The 27,514-nt window shown below is 47.3% G+C and overlaps 2 protein-coding genes and 1 long non-coding RNA gene across 4 annotated transcripts; 2 read left to right on the forward strand and 1 right to left on the reverse strand.

Annotated features, from left to right (window-relative positions):
* Nucleotides 1–1,011: 1,011 nt before the first annotated feature.
* On the forward strand, nt 1,012–2,184 carry LOC115545556 (uncharacterized). The gene is made up of 3 exons (XR_003977123.1): nt 1,012–1,178; nt 1,375–1,421; nt 2,119–2,184. It is a non-coding gene; the product is annotated as an uncharacterized LOC115545556 (long non-coding RNA).
* A 7,685-nt stretch (nt 2,185–9,869) lies between these two features.
* On the forward strand, nt 9,870–19,500 carry tmem116 (transmembrane protein 116). Its single transcript, XM_030359185.1, has 11 exons — nt 9,870–10,046; nt 10,243–10,289; nt 10,670–10,733; nt 11,477–11,605; nt 12,066–12,137; nt 12,784–12,830; nt 12,941–13,024; nt 13,912–14,035; nt 15,853–15,997; nt 16,681–16,820; nt 17,691–19,500. The coding sequence occupies exons 1-11, from the start codon at nt 9,993–9,995 to the stop codon at nt 17,958–17,960; spliced, it is 1,176 nt and encodes a 391-aa protein (XP_030215045.1). The 5' UTR covers nt 9,870–9,992; the 3' UTR covers nt 17,961–19,500.
* Nucleotides 19,501–21,442: 1,942 nt separating this feature from the next.
* LOC115545508 (zinc finger protein 358) lies at nt 21,443–27,500 on the reverse strand. 2 transcript variants are annotated; one of them, XM_030358772.1, is made up of 5 exons: nt 26,171–27,500; nt 25,529–25,652; nt 24,154–24,578; nt 23,473–23,668; nt 21,443–22,784 (listed from the first exon to the last, which is right to left on the reverse strand). In XM_030358772.1, exons 1-5 carry the CDS (start codon nt 26,171–26,173, stop codon nt 22,060–22,062), a joined length of 1,473 nt encoding a protein of 490 aa, XP_030214632.1. In that variant the 5' UTR covers nt 26,174–27,500; the 3' UTR covers nt 21,443–22,059. The 2 variants fall into 2 exon arrangements, with proteins under 2 accessions (XP_030214632.1, XP_030214631.1); XM_030358771.1 differs by having other exon boundaries at nt 23,425–23,668.
* Nucleotides 27,501–27,514: the final 14 nt, after the last annotated feature.

The following is a 27,514-nucleotide window of genomic DNA, read 5'->3' on the forward strand; positions in this document are numbered from 1 at the left end:
CCGTCATTTCCAAACTTGCAATTATAAAACACAACAAATTGTACGTGAAGCGAGCAGTGTTGGTGTCCAGGCATCGACTCCTCCTAGAGCCGCCTTTGGATCTCAAGGGTCGCCGTGGGAAAGGACAAAACACAAACGCAGACACGCTCCAAAATCTCTCATTTTCTTCATCAGTGCTTAACCTTAAACAATAGCCGTGAAAACAGCCATTGTGGGGAGAGAATTCCCCTGGAAACAGCATCCAAGATGAAATCAAGGGTTTTGCTGAAACCTGTCTTAATTTCTCAAGGAATTTTAGGGAGGGAGAAACCATAGAGAAACATTATTTTAAAAGCTCTGTGATGAAGCAATATCACAGAAGAGGGAATGTGTTTAAGGTATATCAGCCAAAAACAATCAACAGTACAACAGCAATATTATGCAGAATTGTTAATGTCAAGTAAGGGTAATTTGAGTGACAGTTTACAGTTATTGCGTGTGTGTTTCACTCATTTACATACTTTTATTGGAAACTTAACAGTGTTTGACAAAATTGTATTGGTTTTCTTGAAGAATTGCCTACACATTTGGGAAGTAACGTAGGTCAAATACTTTGTTTAGTGCACTTAAGCACAGTTTTCATGTGTCTGTTCTTTACTTTAGTATTTATTTAATTGACAGGTTTTTAACATTTTAACACATCTGTACTTTTTACTCCTTATAATCAAGGAGAATTATCGATAATTGTTTAATTTTGGATCATTGTGCGCCTTCCCAACTTCAAGACCGATTACACCTAAAAGGATTGGACGATACAACACAGAAAATCCCTCCGTGTCTACATCAGTGTAGGCCTATATCACACACAGACACAGGGCTGACACCTTCTGGTCGCTTGGTAGATGCTCTTGTCCAACCAGTAGTCGTCCGTGTCGACCACCAGATGTCACCAGATCTCATTTCTCAACGCCAAATCTCACCATTTGTATGCTGCTTCGCAGATAAGCGAATCTGGGAGGAGATAAGGACTTAAAACCTGTTTCTGCTTATTTACACCAAGCAGCGTCGCTGGACGGTCAGAGGCTCAGGCTAACTCACCAGTCCATGTTTAAAACGCACTTTAGTCTTGAAGAGAAGCAGACGCGATGTTCTCAAACTGCACACCGCAGAACACCAGCAACGCCGAAAACCTAACCGACGTGAGTAAATTAAAAGAAATCAAATTATCCTTAAATGAAGCGGGGATTTGTTGCTCATTGGTTTGTTGCGCAGTGGAAGGTTTATTTAAAATCTTGAATGTAACGGTAGGCTACTTAGGGATGGACAGTCGTTATACTATGGGTAAGCCAAGGTGGATCTAAAGGAGTCCCTCGTTGAGCGTTCCGTTGTTTTCAGGTGTACGAGGCGGCGCGGTGGATACAGCTCTCCATGGCCGTCCTGAGGTGAGTCCAGGACCCCTCTGGTCCACGTCCCTCTCACCCCGCTATCTGACAGCCTGTCACAGCGTGTCTCTGATGAGATGGTGGGACCCCGACCCCCGGGCCGTCTCCTTTGGTTTCATGTGCTTCTTACAACGTCACTGCTGACTGCATGTAGAATGAATAAATTGCATGTGCTTTAATTTCATCTGGAACGGAAACTATTTAGAGATTCGCAATAGCCTACTTCTCATTACGGTTACTATACGTTATGAGTTCAGATTTTGGTGAAGTGCACCGTGAACAATAAAGAAGTAGACCATTTAAAGGGAGAGCATGGGGTAGTTTGAATCCTTTTCTAAATGGATCTCATCTCATCTCATCTCATTTTCGTCTGCTTATCCGGGGTCGGGTCGCGGGGGGAGCAGCTCAAGCCGGGGGCCCCAGACTTCCCTTTCCCGGGCCACATTGAACAGCTCTGATGGGGGGATCCCGAGGCGTTCCCAGGCCAGTGTTGAGATATAATCTCTCCACCTAGTCCTGGGTCTTCCCCGAGGTCTCCTCCCCACTGGACGTGCCTGAAACACCTCCCAAGGAAGGCGCCCAGTGGGCATCGTTACCAGATGCCCGAACCACCTCAGCTGACTCCTTTCTGAGTAAAGGAGCAGCGGCTCTAATCCGAGTTCCTCACGGATGGCTGAGCTTCTAAATGGATCGACAGCATTGTCGGCTCAGGATCCATCTTGGTGTTTTCAGCTTCACAGAAACTCTTTCAATCGCAGGAGGTAAATATTACAGAACAAATAAAGAAAACCTACTTTCTGTTTGTGTATAAAAAATGTATAAAAAATAATCCTTAATACAATAGCACCAAATATAGTGATTTCTACATCGGAGAACGGTATTTTCCTCTCCACGCGTTAGATACAATTCCCTCCCTTAAGCTTCATAGTTTTTCCATACCGAAACATGCCTACTTTATAACAAATAAAGTGAGTTAAAAGCAACCCGGGATTGGACTATTTTCTTCGAAGAATGCTGCAATAATGATCTAATGGAGTTCCATAACCTCAGCTTATTGGTTGGTTGGAGTGCAGGATCACGTTATCTGTGTGTGTGTGTATATCTGTGTATGCACGTGGGTTGATGGTTTTCACTGCATTAGTCCAGCACTTGGGATGTCCGTCCTCCTCCTCCTCCACCTCCTCCACCTCCTCCTCCTCCTCCTCCTGCTACTCCTCCTCCTCCTCCTCCTCCTCCTCCTGCTCCTCCTCCTCCTCCTCCTCCTCCTCCTCCTCCTCCTCCTCCACCTCCTCCTCCTCCTGCTACTCCTCCTCCTCCTCCTCCTCCTCCTCGACCTCCTCCTCCTCCTCCTCCTCCTCCACCTCCTCCTCCTCCTCCTCCTCTTCCTCCTCCTCCTCCTCCACCTCCTGCTCCTCCTCCTCCTCCTCCTCCACCTCCTGCTCCTCCTCCTGGTCCTCCTCCTCCTGCTCCTCCTCCTCCTCCTCCTCCTCCTCCTCCTCCTCCACCTCCTCCTCCTCCTCCTCCTCTTCCTCCTCCTCCTCCTCCACCTCCTGCTCCTCCTCCTGGTCCCCCTCCTCCTCCTCCTCCTCCTCCTCCTCCTCCTTGTGGAGGATCAGAAGACGGAGGAGGAGGAGCAGGAGGTCCTTTTAAGTAGTCCATCTTCCTCCTCCTCCTCCAGCTGCTCCTCCTCCTTGTGGAGGAGGAGCAGCTGGAGAGCGCTGTTGGCAAACCCTCGGGAGTCAAAGGTTTGAGTCCCGCTGGTTTACTTTAATGGGAGCCTCTTATTTCTATATCACATGACATGTAAAGTCAAGTATAACCTCCGGCCAAATCCTGCAGAATGCCCCCTTTCCCTTTATTGATGTAATCCCGAACCCCTGCCCAACCCAAAGTGTGGATACAATATCAAATATCAAATCCATCCACCTCCACTAAGCTTCTCGTGGTGCAGTGGTAAGACCTGCTGATTACGAGCTGGGGACACAGGTTGTAGTCCTGCTTATGTTGCCTTTTTATCATTATTATAATAATTATTAATACATATATAACATTGAATAACATTGTCATTATGGTGGCATTGTTACTGCCACAGTGTTTCTCAAGCAAATACAGTTTTGATTACCCTATGTTATGAAATATTTAGGTTTATTTTGGGTTTTACAAAAATGAACCAAACACGATTAATGAATGTATTTTTTTATTTTTCTTATGTGATACTCGATGGACTCTGGTGGTGTGAAATCATGAGTTTTTTCACCTACTCATGAAAACGTTTGAATCCTTTCACTTCTGCTTCATGGTTCGCTTCAGTTTGTTAAGCATCTTGTTAACTGCATGATGACAGTTAGAGAAGACGACATTGTAGTATGGGCCCCCAATCTTCACGAGGTCAGCAACAGTTCTTCCCTTCACAGAATCCTTTTCTTTACCTCCCTAGACAACAAAAAAATCATGTTATTTTATGTATCAGGCATGTATTATCTATGAGTGTTTATTCAATGTTCAGGCTTAGTAAAGAGCTGCACCTTCACCGATACGTTTAGCCCTGAATCAAAAGCGCTTGTTGTTACTGACCATTGGACTATCCGACGTCCATTCAGGTCCCATTTTAGCGGCGTCCTCCACTATCATCCCAATGTCTACCTTATGGATCAACAATTTCGTGTCGAGACCCTCCAACGTCACCCTGAAGAGGAGAAACACAACAAGATTCATTAACTTGTATGTTCATGTAAACAGACTAGAATTCATTTGTTTGTTTGTCCGACATGTTTCGACTACTTCCTGCAGTCTTCTTCAGAAGCGTCAGCTGTTGCTGTGACATGAACATACAAGTTAATATATCAAGTTAGACTTAATGAACTTTTTTGAGTTACATCAAGATTCAGGGCATCACTCTCCTCCTTAAGCCACCGTAAGTCTGCATTAAGCCCACCCTCCAGGACAGAGGCAAACCTTTCCCTTTGGCCTTGCAGTGGGAGTCCACCTCCATTATCAGTCCATTTACTACAACAAAGCCTGGATGCTTTTATGACTATCAGTATCAAATAATATGATTATGAGTGATTTATTCCCTTTGTCACCGTTTTGAATGTGTGCCACAAGTAGGCTACTGATAGAAGGTTTTATAAATAAAAAGGGGGACTCACACCAATCCAGAGTGGCATACTATTCCATGTTCTTCGTCATTCCCGTCAAGCGGTCTCGTAAACTTCTTAGCATGAGTAACCGTCGCTTTATACAGGTCACGTGATAGGTCTTTACTTATCCTGCCTTCAGGAGGATTGCCTGCAAGACCGAAACAATGACATCAATATTAGTGTGTCCGCCTCCTTTCGTCACAAATCAACCTTCTATAGCTTATCTTATAATATGAAAGACTAAATAAAACATGAACATAAACAACTGAACAGTATGTAACAGCTTTGTTGAACACATTATTACCCTTCCATAATATTTGTGTCTGGATCTGATTAACATATATTTAAAGTACGGACAACTAACTAAAAGTACTTACCGTTACTGCCAGACTCCACAACAAGGACCAACTGTGTCAGAAGAGCGGCAACGATCAAAGTTTGAACAGCAAACATCTTGTCTTTGGTCTTACTTCTTCTCCAGCACGCATCATTCAGAGGAAGACGAGTCGATCTTATACGGTTGGTTGTGGACCCGCCTACCTGCATCGGCCAATCACATCGGAGCACATAGTACAACTGCACCTGAAGAAATATTAATATTAAAGAACATCTCCCAGATTAACTCAACTTCATGTCTCGAAGTCAGGGGGGGGGGGGGGGGGGGGGGGAGACAGAGAAACCTTTATCTGTGCACGTGGTGAAGTTTTGCATGTGTTAACAACTATCTTTTTCTAAACTTACCTAAACTAGGCTCAACCTCTAACATGAGAACTTGGCATTGTACAACTGGCTATAAGCTTATTACATTTATTACAGGATCTGTCCCAAGCATGATGAGCAATAAGGAGTGGTTGTCCCATACATTCAGAGGGCCAGCAGAACACTGAGCACAGTCGAATAATGAAGTGAACATACTTAACAGAAGAACCCAAACACCCCACAACAACCCCGTACCACATCAAGCCACCATACCTTACATGAATGAACACATTGTGATTCTCAGAGTCCTTTACCGGCCCCTGTAGACGGCTTGATATCTATAAATATAATATAATCTCAATCTGATTCCATGAACCATCAGCAGAGAGGGCTGTGGTTTTTTGGACCTGGAATATGTTTGAAATGTGATGCAGAGGGATGTGTATCATCAACGCTTTATGATATCAAAAATGAGGGTCTGTGGTTTCTGCTGTTCATGTTCTTGGAGCGCTGGTGTTGATGGCAGATGAGAAGTCTGCAGAGAGAAGGGCTGTGTGTCAGTGTCTGTAGATCTGTTAAAGTTGTGTTAGTGTATCCTATCACGATCAACTGGAGACTACGGTGGGTTGAGAAGTACAGGGCCGTTCATCACCATCTGAATGATTTAGCAGGTTCCCTACGCAAGGTAAAAGCTTTGCTTAAAGGAGCTGTAGGAAATTTGAGTAATTTGTTCGGACATCCCATAGCCATTCTTCAGTGTTTACTGAGTCAAATGCTCTATGAGGACATCTGTTCAGGCTGATTATGCTTGCCTCTGCATGACCAATTATCTGCTGGGTTTTTCGTTTTTTTATATTGTGAGTTGTGTTGCGTCGGCCCAGTTGTGAGGTAGCCCACCAGTTATACCTAAACTTCAAGCATCAATGGGAACAATGAGACACAACACAAACCACAGGCTAACGCATTTAGACAGAAGGAAGGGGGCTACAGGTTGGGATACAGGTAATAGCTTACAAGTGAGATAGCGATTATGTCAACTATTCCAGCCAGTACACTTTTAAGGACTGGCCTGCTGGTTTAGAAACATCTCAGCAGCCTTTTTCCGTTTCTCCACCAGGCTGGTCCGACTCTGCCAAGGTTGTACCGCAAGAAATGTTTAAAGTGATAAAGGTTATTTTACACTGACTCCGTTGGTAATGGGCTGGAGCGCCAGCAGGAGGTCTGCAACTGTTGAGCTAAACATGGCAGCTCCAGAAGGCCTCCCTGGAACGAGAGGTGGAGCAGCTGGCCATCGTCGACGGATGTCGCTCAGCGAGAACCACGGACGTAAAAGAAAAGATCAAAACTATGAAATATGACGAGCTTCTACTCTTCACCCCTTCCCTGTGAATGAAGACTTTTCTTGGATTAACAACACTCTTCCTCCCTTACAAGCTGAAGGTTGAAAGTTCAGATTTACCAAGTTCTATTTGAAGTAGTCCCTTTAGTTGATCAAAATATTGTGTTCAAACATACACAGCTAAGGTACAAACTGTTTCAGGTATTTTTGATTTGAGTGAATTATTGTCTTGAGATTTGGAATGTAAATCATCAGTCAACATTCAAAATCAGCAGAATGTAAAAGTTCATCTTTCAGTTTTGTCAAATTGGAGGACCTAACCAGAACTCAGGTTACTGCCCGTTCATACCCGCTATATAAAACTACAGGGAAAGAATAATCGGTTTCAGTTATCTATAATTGAAGTTGATTGAGTCTATAGAATAAGTTGGTTATTAAAAGCCTAAAAAAGTTGTTTCAAGTTGGAGTGCACTTTGTTTTATCCCATTAAAAAAAACATTAATTCTGCATACATTGCATACATTTAATGTTTATTTCTTTCACTTTACTTAAAGCAAGCAATTACCACTTATATTGACTTATAACCAGCTTGTAATGTTTTGTATTTTCCAAAAGCAAATAGTATCATAAATCACATTAAAATGCATAATAACAGCCATCATAATGCACTAAGAATGCATTAAAATATATTCCATTTATGAATCAAAACACACTATGATCCTTGCAGCCTGTAACACAGCCATGTCAGTGAAGGCCTGGCATTTATGAAGTTTTATGACCCTGTTCGCATCTTTGCATTGACTTTGCATTGACTTTGAATCCACAGAGATGTCATACGAGCACTCGGCGTTTTGCATTGTTAGAGATATCTGTAATTCAGTTTGACTAGTCAAAACTGAATTACAGATATCTATTACTAAGTATGTGAGCTTTAGATAAAAGGCTCGTATTTGTAGTAGCGTGCAAAATAGTGTAAAGGAAAAGTAACGAGGAAATGGATGAGGAAAACAACTAAAGAAAGGGATCATTTTAATGTTCTTTTAAAAGAGTGTTGAAAACCCCACTATGATTTGATTTAGTAAACCGGGATTAAATGCATCGTGGTAGTTTTAAACCGCTTTTAAATCCAACTATAAATGTACTCTTTTATTTGTGGATACTTTTTTTTTCATTGAGTGTTCTTTAAAGGGATAAATTATTAAACATTAATTCTTAGTAACTTAGTAATTATAAATTTACTTGGTAACGTTAATAGTTAGTTAGCTAACAACGTCCCTTCAATATCAAGAGGGCTAACGCCTAGCATGTCTATTAACAAAGTTGAAAAGCCTGTTTTAGCTTAGTGGCTCATTCGTATCTACAGTGATTGTACCGTTTTCAGTGTCAGTTTGCATTACCATGCAAATATCTAACACTGATAAAATCAAAAATTACCAGAACAAATTTGAAAGTTGCTGGTAGAGTTTGGCGGTTGGCGACAATCGGGACTAAGAAGATAACCGTTCTCTCCTGTGATGTCCTGTTGTTTGTGCTTATAATTTATCATCCAATGTTTTTCTCTAATATTTTGACATCATACTCCGAATTGTATGATTTTGTTCTTTATATATTATGAATTAATTCCCTTAATTTTTTATAGATATTTCTTACTTGTCATTGGCCCTTTAACGCTGTCAACTGTTCACCTCTGTATTTCTGCAGACTGTTCTCTTCACCTCTGGCCGTCCACTGTCTGCAGCACATTCAGAGGAATGGGTGGGCACACAACTGTCTGAGTATGGAAACAAATGTCCCTGTCCTCTCTGATTGCATCTCAATCACTGGTGATTTTTTCCAATTCCCAGTTTCTATCTTTCTTGGCTCATCTAATGTGTCCTCTCCAGTTGGGAGCTCAACAGGAGAAGCCATCGCGCCCAGCTTTTGAGTTAAAGTCACTTATCTGCTGCTATAATCAAAGTCATTATTGGCTGGGGCTTTGTTATAATCTCAATAATCTCCAGGTTTTATTTGTCCTATTTGTTCAACAATGTTCCATTGGTTCAGTTACATCATAATAGTCACTGACATAGAATTAATTGAAGTGACAATATGTAAGTTTCACTCATCTATTCATAATTTTTAGGTACAATTATATAGATATCTCTGTAGTGCGTAAAAGCTCCAAATAGCAAAACTCCCATATAGTCACCTGATATCAGACCCTGTGAACGAGTTAAGATTAAACATTTTAAAAAGTAGTAAGAAGTTAAAGGCACAAGTTGGGGATGGGGTAGATGGCTAGGCCTAATGCTCTTGAGGCAGCCATCATTTCCCAACTTGCAAATATAAAACACAACAAATTGTACGTGAAGCGAGCAGTGTTGGTGTCCAGGCATCGACTCCTCCTAGAGCCGCCTTTGGATCTCAAGGGTCGCCGTGGGAAAGGACAAAACACAAACGCAGACACCCTCCAAAATATTTCATTTTCTTCATCAGTGCTTAACCTTAAACAATAGCCGTGAAAACAGCCATTGTGGGGAGAGAATTCCCCTGGAAACAGCATCCAAGATGAAATCAAGGGTTTTGCTGAAACCTGTCTTAATTTCTCAAGGAATTTTAGGGAGGGAGAAACCAGAGAGAAACATTATTTTAAAAGCTCTGTGATGAAGCAATATCACAGAAGAGGGAATGTGTTTAAGGTATATCAGCCAAAAACAATCAACAGTACAACAGCAATATTATGCAGAATTGTTAATGTCAAGTAAGGGTAATTTGAGTGACAGTTTACAGTTATTGCGTGTGTGTTTCACTCATTTACATACTTTTATTGGAAACTTAACAGTGTTTGACAAAATTGTATTGGTTTTCTTGAAGAATTGCCTACACATTTGGGAAGTAACGTAGGTCAAATACTTTGTTTAGTGCACTTAAGCACAGTTTTCATGTGTCTGTTCTTTACTTTAGTATTTATTTAATTGACAGGTTTTTAACATTTTAACACATCTGTACTTTTTACTCCTTATAATCAAGGAGAATTATCGATAATTGTTTAATTTTGGATCATTGTGCGCCTTCCCAACTTCAAGACCGATTACACCTAAAAGGATTGGACGATACAACACAGAAAATCCCTCCGTGTCTACGGGCTGACACCCTCTGGTCGCTTGGTAGATGCTCTTGTCCAACCAGTAGTCGTCCGTGTCGACCACCAGATGTCACCAGATCTCATTTCTCAACGCCAAATCTCCCCATTTGTATGCTGCTTCACAGATAAGCGAATCTGGGAGGAGATAAGGACTTAAAACCTGTTTCTGCTTATTTACACCAAGCAGCGTCGCTGGACGGTCAGAGGCTCAGGCTAACTCACCAGTCCATGTTTAAAACGCACTTTAGTCTTGAAGAGAAGCAGACGCGATGTTCTCAAACTGCACACCGCAGAACACCAGCAACGCCGAAAACCTAACCGACGTGAGTAAATTAAAAGAAATCAAATTATCCTTAAATGAAGCGGGGATTTGTTGCTCATTGGTTTGTTGCGCAGTGGAAGGTTTATTTAAAATCTTGAATGCAACGGTAGGCTACTTAGGGATGGACAGTCGTTATACTATGGGTAAGCCAAGGTGGATCTAAAGGAGTCCCTCGTTGAGCGTTCCGTTGTCTTCAGGTGTACGAGGCGGCGCGGTGGATACAGCTCTCCATGGCCGTCCTGAGGTGAGTCCAGGACCCCTCTGGTCCACGTCCCTCTCACCCCGCTATCTGACAGCCTGTCACAGCGTGTCTCTGATGAGATGGTGGGACCCCGACCCCCGGGCCGTCTCCTTTGGTTTCATGTGCTTCTTACAACGTCACTGCTGACTGCATGTAGAATAAATACATTGCATGTGCTTTAAATTAATCTGGAACGGAAACTATTTAAAAATCCGCAATAGCCTACTTCTCATTACGGTTACTAGTCTCGTTATGAGTTCAGATTTGGGTTCAGTGCACCGTGAACAATGAAGAACTAGACCATTTAAAGGGAGAGCATGGGGTAGTTTGAATCCTGTTCTAAATGGATCGACATTTGATAATGTGCATCGCTATTCTTTCAGCATTGTCGGCTCAGGATCCATCTTGGTGTTTTCAGCTTCACAGAAACTCTTTCAATCGCAGGAGGTAAATATTACATAACAAATAAATATAACCTTCTTTCTGTTTGTGTCATAGACAGTGAGTAAAGTAGGCTACTTTGGATTATATACATTAAAAAATAATCCTTAATGCAATAACACCAAATATAGTGAATTCTAGAATGTTTTGAATGATCTAACGGAGTTCCCTAACCTCAGCTGATTGGTTGGTTGGAGTGCAGGATCACGTGATCCGTGTGTGTGTGTGTGTGTGTGTGTGTGTGTGTGTGTGTGTGTGTGTGTGTGTGTGTGTGTGTGTGTGTGTGTGTGTGTGTGTGTGTGTGTGTGTGTGTGTGTGTGTGTGTTGGGGGGGGCAGGCTGATCTCATAGGATCCCTTTAAAACGATTCAATGTGTTTCAGGACAATTCAATTTAAGTTGAGGTATTTCATGTCATATTTTTTAGGAAAACCCTTTTTCAAAGTTGGCTCCGACCGTCTGGTGTGTGTGTATGTGTGTGTGTGTGTGTGTGTGTGTGTGTGTGTGTGTGACTCAAGGTGTGTGTGTGTGTGTGTGTGTGTGTGTGTGTGTGTGTGTTCTCCAGGCGTGTGTGTTTGTGTAAATCCAGGTGTGTGTGTGTGTGTGTGTGTGTGTGTGTGTGTGTGTGTGTGTGTGTGTGTGTGTGTGTAACTCCAGGTGTGTGTTCTCCAGGTGTGTGTGTGTGTGTGTGTAACTCCAGGTGTGTGTGTCTCCAGGTGTGTGTGTGTAACTCCAGGTGTGTGTTCTCCAGGTGCGCCCCCTGCTGCTCCTCAGTGCGGCGGACCTCCTGCTGGCTGTCAGCTGGCTGGTGGGGGCCGCTCTCTACACCCCGGACCCCGAGACACACCCCGCCTGCTGCCACCTACACACTGTGGAGCAGGTAGCGCACATACACACACACACACACACACACACACGCACACACCCCGCCTGCTGCCACCTACACACTGTGGAGCAGGTAGCACACACACACACACACACACAAATAAACAAACAAACAAACAAACAAACACTCGCACTTGCACTTACACACGCACACACACACACACACACACACACACACACACAGACCACCTGCTACCACCTACACACTAGAGGAGGTTGCACAAACGCACACACACACACACACACACAACCACAGGATGAAGGGGTCAGAACGTGCCGCACCGGGTCAGGGCGGGGAGAACAGAGACGACACCGCCGCACCGTCCTCTGACCCCAGCACAGCCTGGTCCTGGTCTCTGCAGTGAGGCGCTGAGGTTCGAGCCACACTGGGAACATGTGGGGGGAGTTGGAGGCGCTGTGAGCTCAGGTTGTGCTATCTCTCCTGCCTCCAACAGATCCTCTACACGACGTCCTTCTCCTACACGCTCCTCTACGTGTGGAGGCTGCTCTCCGACCTCATGGGTCAGGTCAGCCCGCTCACATCCTACCCGCTCACATCCTAACCCCTCACATCCTAACCCCTCACAGCCTCCCCTCACATCCTACCCGCTCACATCCTACCCGCTCACATCCTAACCCCTCACGGCCTCCCCTCACATCCTACCCGCTCACATCCTAACCCCTCACATCCTACCCCCTCACATCCTACCCTCACGGCCCCCCCTCACATCCTACCCTCTCACATCCTACCCCTCACCTCCAATCAGGTCACACTCTAGCCTCACATCCTACCCCCTCACATCCAATCAGGTCACACTCTAGCCTCACATCCTACCCCCTCACATCCTACCCTCACATCCTCCCCTCACATCCTACCCCCTCACATCCTAACCTCACACCCTACCCTCACATCCTTCCCCTCGAACCCTAACCTCACACCCTACCCTCACATCCTACCCCCTCACATCCTACCCTCTCACATCCTGCCTCCTCACATCCTACCCTCTCACATCCTGCCATCTCACATCCTACCCTCTCACATCCTACCCCCTCACATCCTCCTCTGTCTCCATCTCACCAACCTTGATCCAGAAATGAGAGAGAAAACATGATCACCAGATCCCCTCACATGAAGCACCCGTTGGTTAATATCTCGTGTGTTTTGTGTTCCAGGAGGCCAGCAATGTGCTGTCACCTAAAATCCTCGCTGTGGTTGCAGGGTCAGTGTCTTGTGTTTGTCAAGTATTGTGTAAACCCTGTACATGAAGTATATGTTATAGCCCGTGCATGGAGTATCTCCTACACCCTGCACTGCTGTCTCTGTTTGCAGGCTCCTCCCCTGGCTGCTCATGTCTCCAGTGTTGATCAAGGCTAACCTCCTCCGCTGCTACGCTAACTGTAGCCAACCCTACAGGTTAGCTGCTAACACTCACATTGTTCCAATGCGCCCCCATGCCACAGTTACCCGGTGGACACTGATCCAATCGAAATCAGCGTAGAGGCTAGCTAAGGCTTCAGACGGGGTCCGAAGAGAAAGTAACACTGAGTATTGAGGGAAGACGGACTCAAGCAGAAAACGACTCACAGAGGTGGAGCTGAACACAGCTTCACTAGAGGTGGAGTTGAAGGGGTCAAACAGGACTCAATAAGAGGAGAGCGGGGCAGACAGGCCCTCTGCTAGAGCTGGTTCCCACAAGATAAACTGCCTTCTGGTCTTTAAAGATAAGGAAAAATCCTGTTTTTAACAGCAGATAGAAGGCTCTGTATAGACACACAGAAGGGTTTCCAGACTCTTGAAGGAACTTCCCCCGAGAGTCCTGAAAGTGTTTGACGTGGCTTCTATCCAAAGCCACGTCCAGTGAATCAGGATGCTGTCCCGACCTCCTGCCGTAGGAGGCCTACAGGTGGGGCTGCCCACTTTGGGGATCGACCACAGAACCTTCCTGCCGGTAGTAATAATAATAATGATAATAATAATGCATTTTATTTATGGGCGCCTTTCTTGACACTCAAGGTCACCTTACAAAATGAAACATTCATAAGAGCAAGAAAAAACAACAACAACACCAACATAATAAAGCAGTGTACAAGAGAAAAGAGTGGTGTCATTCTAGTCCCAAGAATGCAACGGACTTAAAGGGAGCAGGCTTGTCTGAGTAGATCCGTTTCCAGAGTGTTGGATGTGATGAGGCAGAGAGTTCCAGAGGTGGGGGGCTGAGCGACTGAACGCTCTTGACCCGCTGGTAGAGGGACACCCTAACCTTAACGACCCCCCCCCCCCCCCCCCCCCCCCCCCTAAAGGTGTCTCCTGATGCAGACGGGGCCCCTGTGCCTGGGCGGCGAGCAGGGAGACTGCTGGCTGCTCCACGCCTACCGCGACCTCATCTTCCTCCTCACCTTCCTCATCACCCTCGTCGGCATCACGGTGCGTTGTCCCGACGACCCTCACCCTAACCCGACGACACTGGAGGAGTGCACGGTGTGAGCCCTCAGGTTAGCGGTTCAGTGTCGGCTCCCCTGGAGGGTTTGCGTCCATCCAGAACCACACCTCCGCGGGGATTCAAGCCAACATGGGTTTGGAGCCATCGTTGTGGTTTCCAGCAGTTCCCTTTTTTGAGTCAGTAAACCAGCGTCGGAGCAGGCGAAGTTCCGCCTTCCGCAAGTGTGAAGCCAGCAGAGAGAGAGCTCTCCCTCTCGTCAGGAAGCAGTCAACCTCGGGCGATGTACAGGGAGTTTCCCCAGTTTAACCACTCTATACATTTGAGTCAAGAAAAGCCCAGACATGGAAAATCCTTTGTGTTCAAAGACGAAGTGATTAGGGGGTTCCCTTACCACAGGAGTCTTTAAAAAGGGAACTGTTTTGGAACTATTCAAATCCTGATATTTGTAGTATATTAATCCTTCCTATATAGTTTATATTTTGATGTGGTCATCTTCAGAATCAACCGGGAATAGAACCACTAACGGGGCTAATCAGCAGATCGACAGGTTGTTGGTAGTTTGATGGCCCCGTCATGCCTCCGTCAGTATTGATCGGTACCATCTCCTACCTCAGTATTGATCGGTACCATCTCCTGCCTCAGTATTGATCGGTACCATCTCCCGCTTCAGTATTGATCTTTTTTTTTTTTTTTGGGCATTTAGCAAACGCTTTTATCCAAAGTGACTTACATCGGTTAATACACACATTGACACACCGACGGCAGAGTCAACCATGCAAGGCGACAGCCAGCTCGTCAGAAGCAGTTAGGGTTAAGTGTCTTGCTCAGGGACACATCAACACTCAGCTAGGAGGAGCTGGGGATCGAACTAGCAACCTTTCAGTTACAAGACAACTGCTCTACCTCCTGAGCTAAGCAGACCCAGATCAGTATTCTGTATTGATCGGTACCATCTCCTGCCTCAGTATTGATCGGTACCATCTCCCGCCTCGGTATTGATCGGTACCATCTCCCGCCTCGGTATTGATCGGTACCATCTCCCGCCTCGGTATTGATCGGTACCATCTCCCGCCTCGGTATTGATCGGTACCATCTCCCGCCTCGGTATCGATCGGTACCATCTCCCGCCTCAATATCGATCGGTACCATCTCCCGCCTCAATATCGATCGGTACCATCTCCCGCCTCGGTATTGATCGGTACCATCTCCCGCCTCGGTATCGATCGGTACCATCTCCCGCCTCGGTATCGATCGGTACCATCTCCCGCCTCGGTATCGATCGGTACCATCTCCCGCCTCGGTATCGATCGGTACCATCTCCAGCCTCGGTATTGATCGGTACCATCTCCCGCCTCGGTATTGATCGGTACCATCTCCCGCCTCGGTATCGATCGGTACCATCTCCAGCCTCGGTATTGATCGGTACCATCTCCCGCCTCGGTATTGATCATACCATCTCCCGCCTCGGTATTGATCGGTACCATCTCCCGCCTCGGTATTGATCGGTACCATCTCCCGCCTCAGTATTGATCGGTACCAACTCCCGCCTCAGTATCGATCGGTACCATCTCCCGCTCCAGTATTGATCGTACCATCTCCCGCCTCAGTATCGATCGTACCATCTCCCGCCTCAGTATCGATCGGTACCATCTCCCGCCTCAGTATCGATCGTACCATCTCCCGCCTCAGTATCGATCGGTACCATCTCCCACCTCAGTATCGATCGGTACCATCTCCCGCCTCAGTATTGATCGGTACCTTCTCCCGCCTCTGTATTGATCGGTACCGTCTCCCACCTCAGGTGCTGATGGAGAAAGCCCGGCGCATTCACAGACGGGTCGTGACCTCCGGGGGTTTCCTAGGCGACAGGCAGTGGGCCAATCTGAGGATGCTGGACCGACGCATGCTGCTCTACCCCGCTGTGTTCATCTTCTGCTGGGGTCCAGGTACCTGACCTCTGGCCCTGGATCACCTGGTTACTAGTTAGTACTGACCCTAGATCACCTGGTTACTAGTTAGTACTGACCCTGGATCCCCTGGTTAGTTAGTACTGACCCTGGATCACCTGGTTACTAGTTAGTACTGACCCTGGATCCCCTGGTTACTAGTTAGTACTGACCCTGGATCCCCTGGTTAGTTAGTACTGACCCTGGATCACCTGGTTACGAGTTAGTACTGACCCTGGATCACCTGGTTACTAGTTAGTACTGACCCTAGATCACCTGGTTACCACTGACCCTAGATCACCTGGTTACCACTAACCTTAGATCACCTGGTTACCACTGACCCTAGATCACCTGGTTACCACTGACCCTAGATCACCTGGTTACCACTGACCCTAGATCACCTGGTTACCACTGACCCTAGATCACCTGGTTACCACTGACCCTAGATCACCTGGTTACCACTGACCTTAGATCACCTGGTTACCACTGACCCTAGATCACTTGGTTACCACTGACCCTAGATCACCTGGTTACCACTGACCTTAGATCACCTGGTTACCACTAACCCTTACCCATCATCATCTAGGCTCTTTTTGATTGCAATAAGCGAGGTCAGCGTGCAGGTCCTTTTGTGCGTCAGGCGGGCTGAGTACTGACCGTGTGGGCGTGGCTCTGGTCCTCAGCCGTGTGTGTGACCGCCCTGAGCTGGATCCGGCCCGCGGCCCTGCAAGGCGCCCTGGCCGCCGCGCTCTACCTCCTCCAGGTATTAAACATCATCAACCATGGAGCATATTATACACACACCGACACACACACACACACACACACACACGGACACGCACACGCGCGCACACACAGTCACACACATACACAGACAAACACTGACACACACATACAAAGACACACACCGACACACACACACACACACACACATACACACTCACACATACATACATATATACAACAAAACTCTTACTAATATTATATAGATTGATGGAATCGTGTCTAAAGTAACGACTAACGATGGGAGTGCTGCGCTAAAGGGCCTTATCAGCCCCCTGATGCTGATTAGCTGTTACAAGCCTTCTGTTACAAGCCTTCTGTTACAAGCCTTCTGTTACAAGCCTCCTGTTACAAGCCTCCTGTTACAAGCCTCCTGTTACAAGCCTTCTGTCACAAACCTTCTGTTACAAGCCTTCTGTCACAAGCCTTCTGTTACAAGCCTTCTGTCACAAGCCTTCTGTCACAAGCCTTCTGTCACAAGCCTTCTGTTACAAGCCTTCTGTCACAAGCCTTCTGTTACAAGCCTTCTCTTACAAGCCTTCTGTTACAAGCCTTCTGTCACAAGCCTTCTGTTACAAGCCAGACAGACAGACAGACAGACAGACGGACGGACGGACGGATGGACGGACGGACGGACGGACGGACGGATAGATGGACACTTGATTCATCCCCTTGGGGAAATCCAGGTATCCATTAGCTCACGAAGTCGGTCAACAGACGGTACAACAGACACACAACAAAATGGACAGACAGTAAAAGCCAATCAAACAACTCGTTAAAAACTCTGCAATATTGCACATAATTGAAATGTCACCTAGAATATAGCCGGAGGAAGGCGTTAGCCGGAGGAAGGCGTTAGCCGGAGGTAGGCGTTAGCCGGAGGTAGGCGTTAGCCGGAGGTAGGCGTTAGCCGGCGTGTTGGCCTTGGTTCCCCCCTGAGTGTCCCCGTGTCTCTGGCCAGGCGCTGGCGTCCGGGTCCCAGGGCGTCCTCAACAGCCTGGCGTACGGCTGGACGCGCTCCCGGTTCCGCGAGGCCGGGCCGAGGCGGTCGGAGCTGCAGGACGCCACCACCCAGACGCCCCTCCTCCGCGCCCAGAGGCCCGGGTACCGCACGCTGGGGCCGGACAGAGGGGCCCCCCCCGGCCCGCCCCGGGGCCGGAGCCCCAGCCCACACACCTGAGACCGGAGCGCACGACCCGCCCGGGACCGGACCCCACGACCCGTCTGAGACCGGAGCCCACGACCCACCTGAGACCGGAGCCCACGACCCGCCCGGGACCGGACCCCACGACCCGCCCGGGACCGGACCCCGAGACCCACCTGAGACCGGACCCCACGACCCACCCCGGGTCCCCAGAGTCCGCCAGGACCCTAACACCCGCCCGGACCCCACAACCCACCAGGACCCCAGAGCCCACGAGGATCCCAGATTCCATCAGGACCTCAGATCCTGGTGGAATCTGGGGTCCTAGGGGGCTCATTCAGGTAGAGCCTGTTCTTCTCCTCTGGTCTGGGTCCGGGGTGGACCCAGGTCCAGGTCCGGGTCAGAGGTGGACCCAGGTCTGTGTCCGGGGTGGACCCAGACCTTGGTCCGGGTGCGCAGTCCTGTTCTTGATTGTGTAACAATGTAAACACGGTGGCTAGAAGCCGCGCGGTAGCACGCGTCCCTGGTCCTTTGTCTGATTCCCACAATGACGTTCATGGCTGAGATCCAAAGCTGAGGGATTCTGGGGGACCGAGAAATTGACCAATCGTGTGGAAACACAAAGAAACCTGTCATCATTGCGCCCAGCGAGGTCATGTGACCTTCAGCATCCGAGGGAACCCGACCGCACACACATAGACACCCCACCCCCCCATAGAGACACACACACTCAGACAAACACACAAACACACACACACATACACACAAACACACACACACTCACACAAACACACACAAACACCCTCACAAACACACACACACACACAAACACACATGCCCAACGTTGCTGACAGCAAATCAATTTTCCAAACCCGTTTTTCATAGTTGAACCTTTCCGCAGTGATTTAGCACAGTAACAGTGTGACGGAGATATATATCTGACATGTTACTGTTCTCTCTGAACTGTACTGTATAGGAGCGTAGGAATGTTAATGGTAGCCATGGTGATTGGTCAGTAATTCATTGTTTGTTCATTGTCTAATTATTTGTCCTTATACTGACAATTTTGTGTTTGGAACTGTAACAGCCGTTCTCATGCAGACGTGCTAAAACATTTTGATTCAGCTAAGTCACCGTGTATTTACATTACTCCAATGCTCTCCAGGCATTACAAAATGGCGGGGTATCCCAACAACAAATCCCATGACGCACTCTGATGTACAAGCCCCATAGAGCCTTCGGTTATTCTCTGAAGCTGCCTCTAGATGTTGGGAGAACTCAAAGAAAGGACTAAACAAACACGATTTATGTATGCATTAATTTATTTGAATCTGGTTGAGTGAAATAATGGTGATTTGTTGAATGTTGATTTTGCTGGTGAAGACGTGTCACTCGTTTCACTCCCGAAAGGGAGTCATCATCCGAGTAGTCGCGTCTCGACAGTTATTGAAGAGCAGACAGTATTTGGAACCCCCATCTGCCACGAAGTCAGCAACAGTCTTCTTCCCCTTGAAATTGTTCTTTTTAATAGTCTAGACAACAAATACATAAATAAGGATGTGAGGCTACAACATTACGTGTCTAGTGATAAGGCCTGGTTAGGAGCTGCTCATTGAAACCTTCACCGATAAGTTCAGCCGTGAATAAAAAGCTGCTTGTTGACCTTCCAGTCAGAGCTCATGTGTTTCACGTCCACCACCACGGTCTGAGAACTGTTCCCAAAACCATTTCCCTTATGGATCAACCCCCTCGACCCGTCCTCCAACGTCACCCTGAAGAGGGGGAACACAACAAGATTCAGCGCATCACACTCTACTCTCCTCCTAAAGCCCCCGTAGGTCTGAAACAAGCCCACCCTCCAGGCCAGAGGGAAACCAGTCCTGTTGGCCTGGCAGTGGGGGTCCACCTCCATTATCAGGCAGTTCACCTCATAAACAAAGCCTTGAGCTGTGATTGCTATCAGTATCAAATATTCAGCCCCCAGTACAAGTACGACAAACTGATTATGGGTGAATTATTCCCTTTTCCCTGTGGCAGTAAACTCTTTGGTAACCGTTTCTGTGTACTAATGAGTAGGCTACTGGTAGACGTTTTTGAAATTGGGGGACAAACACAAATCCGGTGTGGCTGATGGGTCCTATCGTTGTGCCCAGGATCCCAAACGGTCTCCTCATCCTCTCAGCCTTGTAAACCTTCGAGTTATACAGTCTGGTCAGGTCTGACTTCTTGGCGATATCAAAGTTGTAGGAGCTGGCGCCCTCTGCAGGATCAAGATAAGAACAGCAGATAAGTAGTCAGTTTAAAGGTCCCAGGGCATGCTACTTTATGGATGCTTTGATATAGGTGTTTGTGGGCCCTTAATACAGTATTTGAAGACGTTCAAGAAATTCAGCCTTGGTGCAGAATTACAGCCACTACGAGCCAGTCCCACAATGAGCTTTCTACAAACATGCCATTGGTAGAGTGATGATCTAACAATCCAACAAGCCAGCTCTCGCAAAATGGATTTTTACAAACATTTAAGGAATTCGCACAGGGGAATGCAAGGATGAAGGTAGGTTGTGGTAAACTTTCAAGGTGACAAAGAATACGTTTGATTATATGAGGGATATTTCCTATTTGTATGCGTGTTGTCTGTGCTAAATACGCAGAAACAGGTTTAGTCCTTATCTCCGCCCAGATTCGCTTATCTGTGAAGCAGCACACAAATGGTGAGATTAGTCGTTGAGTAGTGAGATCTGGCGACACCAGGTGGTCAACACGGACGACTACACGGTCCGTAGCTGTAGCTTCTATCAGATGAGAATAGAATTTCACTTTAGATACAAAATCTCTTCGCACCATCATCTCGATTTTATACGTTCTGCACTTATCTATGTCAGACTCCTTTTGGTTGAACACATTTGTTCAATGGATGAATAAAGCTGTGCTTTTCTCTGTATATAAGTAACACCAGAGATTGCCCGACCATTCAGGATTTGGTTGAAAAGAGCATCAGCCTACCGGCCAGATGGGGTCAGCCCTGTACACGAATAATTCAGATATCCTGGCACTGTTGGTTTGTACAGACAGTGGTGCTGAATTACACACATTCTTTACTCAAATGGAGACTTGTAAAAGTAGAAGTACTGATTAAACTACTTTATGTGAAAGTGGAAAAGTACAGGCTCTTACATGTACTCGAAGTATAAATGTAAAAAGTACCCATGATGTTTCTAACTAAGGTCTCATCCACCCTCATCCTGCACTTTTTCCATCTGCCGTGTGTGATATGCACTGCTGGTTACACAGTTGAATCGCTGTGTGTTATTGTCCGAGCCTTTTGGACATATGAGGGTATGACATTTTCATACCGGTTTTTCGCTTATGTATGATGACAATAATCCTGATATGAAATGTTTGTAGCGTTTCGTCTCGTATGTTTGTAATCGTGATGTGTAACTTCGTGACGATAAGCAGGTTACGTGAGTTTAGCTTTTGATGCTCAATGTCATACGATCAAATAAAAAAAGCATCAGTATACAAAAGACATTTATTTATTCTGAGTTTTAACTGTGCCCCAATGAAAAAGACAATTGAATATGTCAACACGTTAGCAGGTATATGAAGCCATACAAGCATTCCACAGAGGTACATAGCGTCATTGGTCATAGCAAACATACATTTGACAAACATGTAATATAAATTATTATGATGAATTCTTCCTTGGTATTAGTGATTTCCATTTCCTTGGTTGTCATATCGGCTGCCATACCGCTTCCAAACGTATTATCAACAACCATTCTGTAACCGTAATCATCCACAAAACCTTCAAGTCTCCAATGTCCTCCTCCGATTCCTCGTTAGCAGCTGGGATTCCGAGGTCTGTTTCCCCGGTCTGTTCCACGACACCACGAGCAAGGCACTAGATGAACCCATCTGCTCCCGGGGTAACCTTGCCTCTGTTTGGGGGAAGGTCAGGAGGACAAATATGAAAGAGGACCGACGTTACTCACATTCTACAACACGCCCCGGGAAGAGTGTCCTGAAGAGTTCCGGGTAACCCCTCGTTCATTGGTCGTCTAAACTGTGATAGACTGGGGATCGGTCATGTGCAGGTCATGGAGTGACCCCTAGCTGCTCTACAGGGCAGAGTTCACACTCCCCTCTCCTCACCTCCCCACTCCTCCTCCTCCACCTCCTCCCCCTCCACCTCCTCCCCCCCTCCCCTCTCCTCGCCTCCCCCACCCGACGCCTCCTCCTCCTCCCCGGCCTCCCCTGACCCCCCCCCTCCCCCCCTGGGCTCCCCGCCCCCCCCCGGCTCCCCCTGGTGCCTCTTCAGGTGCTTGCGGTACACGCGGGCCCCGCTCAGGTTCTTCTGGCAGGTGTGGCAGTAGTAGGGCCTCGCCGAGGAGTGCGTCCCCACGTGGTAGTTGAGCTCCAGGGGCCGGCTGAAGCTCTTGCTGCAGACGGGGCAGGGGAAGCGCACGCCCGTGTGCACCAGCTGGTGGCCCTTCAGCGAGCTCCGCTGCTTGAAGCTCTTGTGGCAGACGGCGCACTGGAAGGGCCGGGTGTCGGCGTGCAGCCGCTGGTGGCGGCGCAGGGCGCTGGAGAAGGTGAAGCTCCGCCCACACAGCGGGCAGGTGTAGGGCTTCTCGCCCGTGTGGATGCGCAGGTGCTCCGTCATGTGCACGTGCTGGACGAAGCTCTTGCGGCACACGGGGCACTGGAAGGGGCGCTCGCCGGAGTGGACGCGCAGGTGCTTCTGCAGCGCCGAGGCCTTGAGGCAGTCCCGCCCGCACACCGGGCAGCCGTGGCGGGGCTTGGGACCGGCCCGCTCCGCCGCCGCCGCCGCCGCCCGCACGTCCCGCTCCTTCTGGGCTGGGGCACAGACAGAACACAGCGGGGCCGCCACGGCACCAGGGTGAGCAGACTGACGGCCGTGCACCATGGCTAAGGAGGAGCTGGTCAGCTGAGGAGGTGACAGGCATGCTGAACCCTGAACCACGCCTTGTGTTGGGTCAGCAGGCCTGTCTTAACACTGGTTCCTGTTCAACTTACATCCCTCACCCTATTGGGGCACTTTGCCCCCCATCATGGTATGGGGCTGGGCGATTCATCGAAGTTTGATTTTGATTTTAGCTTCAAACTATCAGGAAAATAACACAATCGAGTTTTTCGATTTTGTTATTATTATTATTATTATTATTATTTTGTTGATGTTTTATAGAAAGGGCAGAACAGCTGGATGTATATAATTTTAGAGTGGAACATTTTCTTTTTGACCATTTTTTGACCAGTTCTCAGTTACAAAAATCTGAGAGACATGCTGAATAAATACATGTTTTAAATAAATAAAACATGTATTTCTAAAAAAAATATACATGTTTTTTTTGAATAAAAAATAAAAAATAAATTATTTTTTATCCAAAAATAATCGTGATTATGATTTTTCCCATATTCGAGCAGCCCTAGATCTGAAATGCAGCCCTGCTCCCGATAGACATGAAGGTCCACTGACCAGGTTGGGGTCGGAGCGTTAGTGTGGATGCTCTGACCCGGCCCTCACCGGTTCTGGACGGAGACTCCCAGTACTCCTCCTCGCCGTCGGAGTTGATCAAACCGCTGACGTCTTCCTCGCCGCGGCGATCCGCCGCCTTGTCCTCTTCGTCCTCTGGGCGGCCGGCGGGGTCACCGTGGTTACCAGCAGACGGCTTGGTGCTGAGGTCACGGGGTTCTGAGGCGTCTGGTTGGCTGACTGGTTCCTGTAGGGGAGGAGGGAGGGGGGTTATATTTCGTCATCGATACCAACACTTCAATTCTGAGGAGTTCATTGATAAATCAATGAGCTGCCAGCGACTCAAGAAGACGACGCTGAATCATCTGAAGTGTGCGTGTGTGGATGATGGCTGGTATAAGCAGCCTCACCTGGCCTGAGTCAGTCTGATTGGACGTTGGGCCAGGTGAGGCTGCACACCTGTCGTCACCACACACACACACTCAGGGAGATCTTCTACATGGCAACATGGCGCACCAGGCCATCTGCACGCCTTTCAATTAACCGGCTTCAACGTCAGCACCCTGGCTGCTCTGTCTAGAGGAGCCCGATAAAAGGGTTAGTGAGGCGGCGTGAAGCATCGGCCTCGACAGAGTGTGATGGATTTATGACGACGATCTCAGTAGAATCCTTGAGATCTTCCGTGAGAGGAGGACCCTGAAGCCTGGTGTGGACCGCGTGGTTCTGCCTCACCTGAGCGCTGCCGTGTCCCGGCGGGCCGGTCCGGCCCGGGCCGTGGCTCTTCAGGTGCTCCCGCAGCAGGCAGGGCCGGCGGAAGCTCCTGGAGCAGACGGCGCAGGGGTGGGGTCTCTGGGTGGGGCGGGCCCCCAGGAGGGGGGCCTTCAAGCTGGAGGAGGAGGAGGAGGAGGAGGAGGAAGAGGCCTTGTGGTTGGTCTCCAGGCTGGAGGAGGAGGAGCCCTTGTGGTTGGTCTCCAGGCTGGAGGAGGAGGAGGAGAATGAGAAGGTCTTGTGGCTGGCCTTGTGATGAGCCTCCAGGCTGGAGGAGGAGATGAAGGCCTTGTAGCACAGGGAGCAGCAGAAGATGCTCTCGCTGGCGGGGGTCCTGGAGAGGTCCCGGAGCCGGGGCGAGCGCTTCCTCAGGACGGTCGCCGTCTCATCTGATCACACGACACACGTCACCACATGACACACGTCACCATACGTCACGACACAGGTCACACGTCACCACGGGTCACACTTCACCACAGGTCACACGTCACCATATGACACACGTCACCATGTGTCACGACACACGCCACCACATGTCACACGTCATCACATGTCACACATCATCACACGTCACCATACGTCACGTCAAACGTCACATCGTCACACGTAATGCATCAACTGTGACGTAAGTTTTGCGAATAAGCGAACTGCTTTGAGTGCTACGTTATAGCAACAAGAGGTGGGCCAACATGCAGTCTGACGGCAGAGTTTTCTCTCTGCAGCGGGAGTTGGAATGGTTTCAGCTGTCCTGAGCTCATTTGAGCTCGTTCTTCCATCGGGGGGCGAGGACAGCAGACAGTGGCGATCTTGTTGAGCTGTCACGTCATGTTGACATGGTGACAGGAAGCATTTACTTTTATCATCATGACTCACAAGTCATGATTAGACTAGAATCAGAACACAAGATTACTAGAAATATTTAAATAATGGTTGTTTATAACAGTTACATCGAGGTAATATTTCATCAAAGTGAGTCTCCACATGACGGGTTTTGATAATATTACAGTTGCTGATGTGAACAAAATGCAGTATCTATATAAGCAATATGCATGTCTGGGCTTACTCAGCCTTTTAGAAGACACTTTGATCCAAAGTGACTTGCAGACGGTCAGTAAGGACATATTGCTCAAGGATCCTACAGGTACTCGGATGAATGGCTTCAACCCGGAACCCATATACTGGGAGTTGAATACGCTCGCACCAAGCTAGCTGAAACACTACATTGTGCTGCCCTGCATCTTTGTGCGTCTTTATAATGAAGCATTCTTAAACTAAACTAACACAAAGGGTTCATCTCTGGCGCTGGCGGTTTGGTCTGAGGGTAAGAATACAGGCTCACCAGGCTGAACAGGACACCGGTCCGGTCGGTCAGAGAACAACAGGACACCACAGTCCTGCTGGTCCTCAGCCGCCTCTCCGGCCCCCGGCTCCAGCACTCTCTTCCTGCGACCAGCCGACCCCGCCTGCTCGGACACGGGGGAAGAACTGAGATGCGCAGTGGAACTGCCGCGTCCAAAACAACGGACACATCTCCTCCACACATAGAAGCAGTGGCAGTAGTGTTCATATGCTTTTCAATGGTAGACAATTTGACACCAGCTCAAAGCAATGGGGTGTCGTCACATGACTAACCCTCTATAAGCAGGATTCAACTGATTAATGAACAGGAGTAAACTGTCAAATGTGGCGAAAATGCTCCAACTAATTGATTGACAGCTTCCACCATAACAACGGTTAACTTAGTTCTGCTCATAGGGTCAGTGGCTCCTTAATGGACGACGGATGACTGTAACAATATGCTATTCTACTGTACATGCTACATGCTATACTGTACATGCTACTCTACTATACATGCTACTATACTGTGCTCTACTCTTCTTGCTACTCGGTCTGGATTCTCAGGTCAAACTGGTATTTCTCGGAGGTAGACGTTGGGGTCGCGATGTAAAGTGTACATTAGTGTGGTTGTCATTCATGTTACCATGGTAGCAGCTCCGGGTGACTTCAGATGTCTCTCCTGTCAGACTCACATCAGCTGGACTTGTTTTTAGCATTAGCATTAGCATCAGTGCAACTGTGCAACCAGGAAATACATCCGACGGGTAAACGAGGCTGCGTCTGCTTGAGAGCCTTTAAATCATTAAGATCTCTAGATATGTTAATGTATATTTTTCAACCACAGCGTTTCAATGAAAAGTGGTTAAATGATATGTTAAAACTGAAATTACGGACACATGTCCAAATCAAGCATAATTATGAAACAGAATTGAATGTTAAAACTAATTTACCAAGAAATCAAAGATCCTTCATTGCCCAATTAAGAATGGGAATCCTTCCCCTGGCACTTGAGTTCGGCAGATTAAAAAATATCCCAGAGGAACAGAGACTTTGTGATTTAAAAGAAGTGGAGAATGAATCTCGATTTTTTTTTATACTGTCCCTTCTATGATGAACGAAGAGTACATATTTTAAATGAACTTTGTGCTCAAAACCCTGACATATTTTGGAGTAATGATGTCAGGATAGAATGTTTGATTACCTTTAATGTTTATAAGTTAGATTATTTTGTTAAAGCCTGGATGAAACGTCAGTATGGTTTATATCGTTAATGTTAGTATTGTAGCATCTTCTTTTGATTATTGGTCTATGTTTTATAATGGTGTCTTGTAAGCCCTTGTGGGCTGGGCATGCTAATGCATGACACAATAATAAAAAAATATATGATTCAAATTCATACATATCGTGGAAACAATTTTAAGATAAGGTCAAATGGGCAATTTCTAATTAGAATAGCTGGGTTTGTCCTTTACAAATGTTGGTCTTTAGTCTGATAGATGGCTATTTCCAGACATGAATGTGTTTCTTTATTTTGCTTATTAATGCCACACAGGCATTGTTTGTTGTCTCATCACAAGGTTTGCTTTAGTGAACGTGTTATATCGAGAAACCCTTCCCAGCTGCACAGCTGTCTGTCTGCTTGAGAAACCCGTCTCTAGGCCTTAAAGTGTGACTTTTTACATCATCTTCCTTGACTTATATTTGCACCTACAAAAATAAATCCTCAATGCCTTAGTTTCTATCCGGGACCGTTCATGGCCTTCCCTGATCCGCCTGCAGGTGGCGCTGGAACCCAGTGACGCTTTGACGGCCTCACCACATCCACAATAGGACTGTTGCATCGACAACTTTTAAAGCACAAATTATTATTATTATTTGTTTCTAGTGATAAAGAAGCTCTATAGTGTAACCTCTCTTTGCCTACGCCTTATTTAGTTGTGATTTTACTTGTGTTTCGTTGCCAATCTGTGCAATAAGTTATATTATT

This window comes from Gadus morhua, chromosome 6, assembly GCF_902167405.1.
Source record: "Gadus morhua chromosome 6, gadMor3.0, whole genome shotgun sequence".
Lineage (NCBI taxonomy): Eukaryota > Metazoa > Chordata > Actinopteri > Gadiformes > Gadidae > Gadus > Gadus morhua.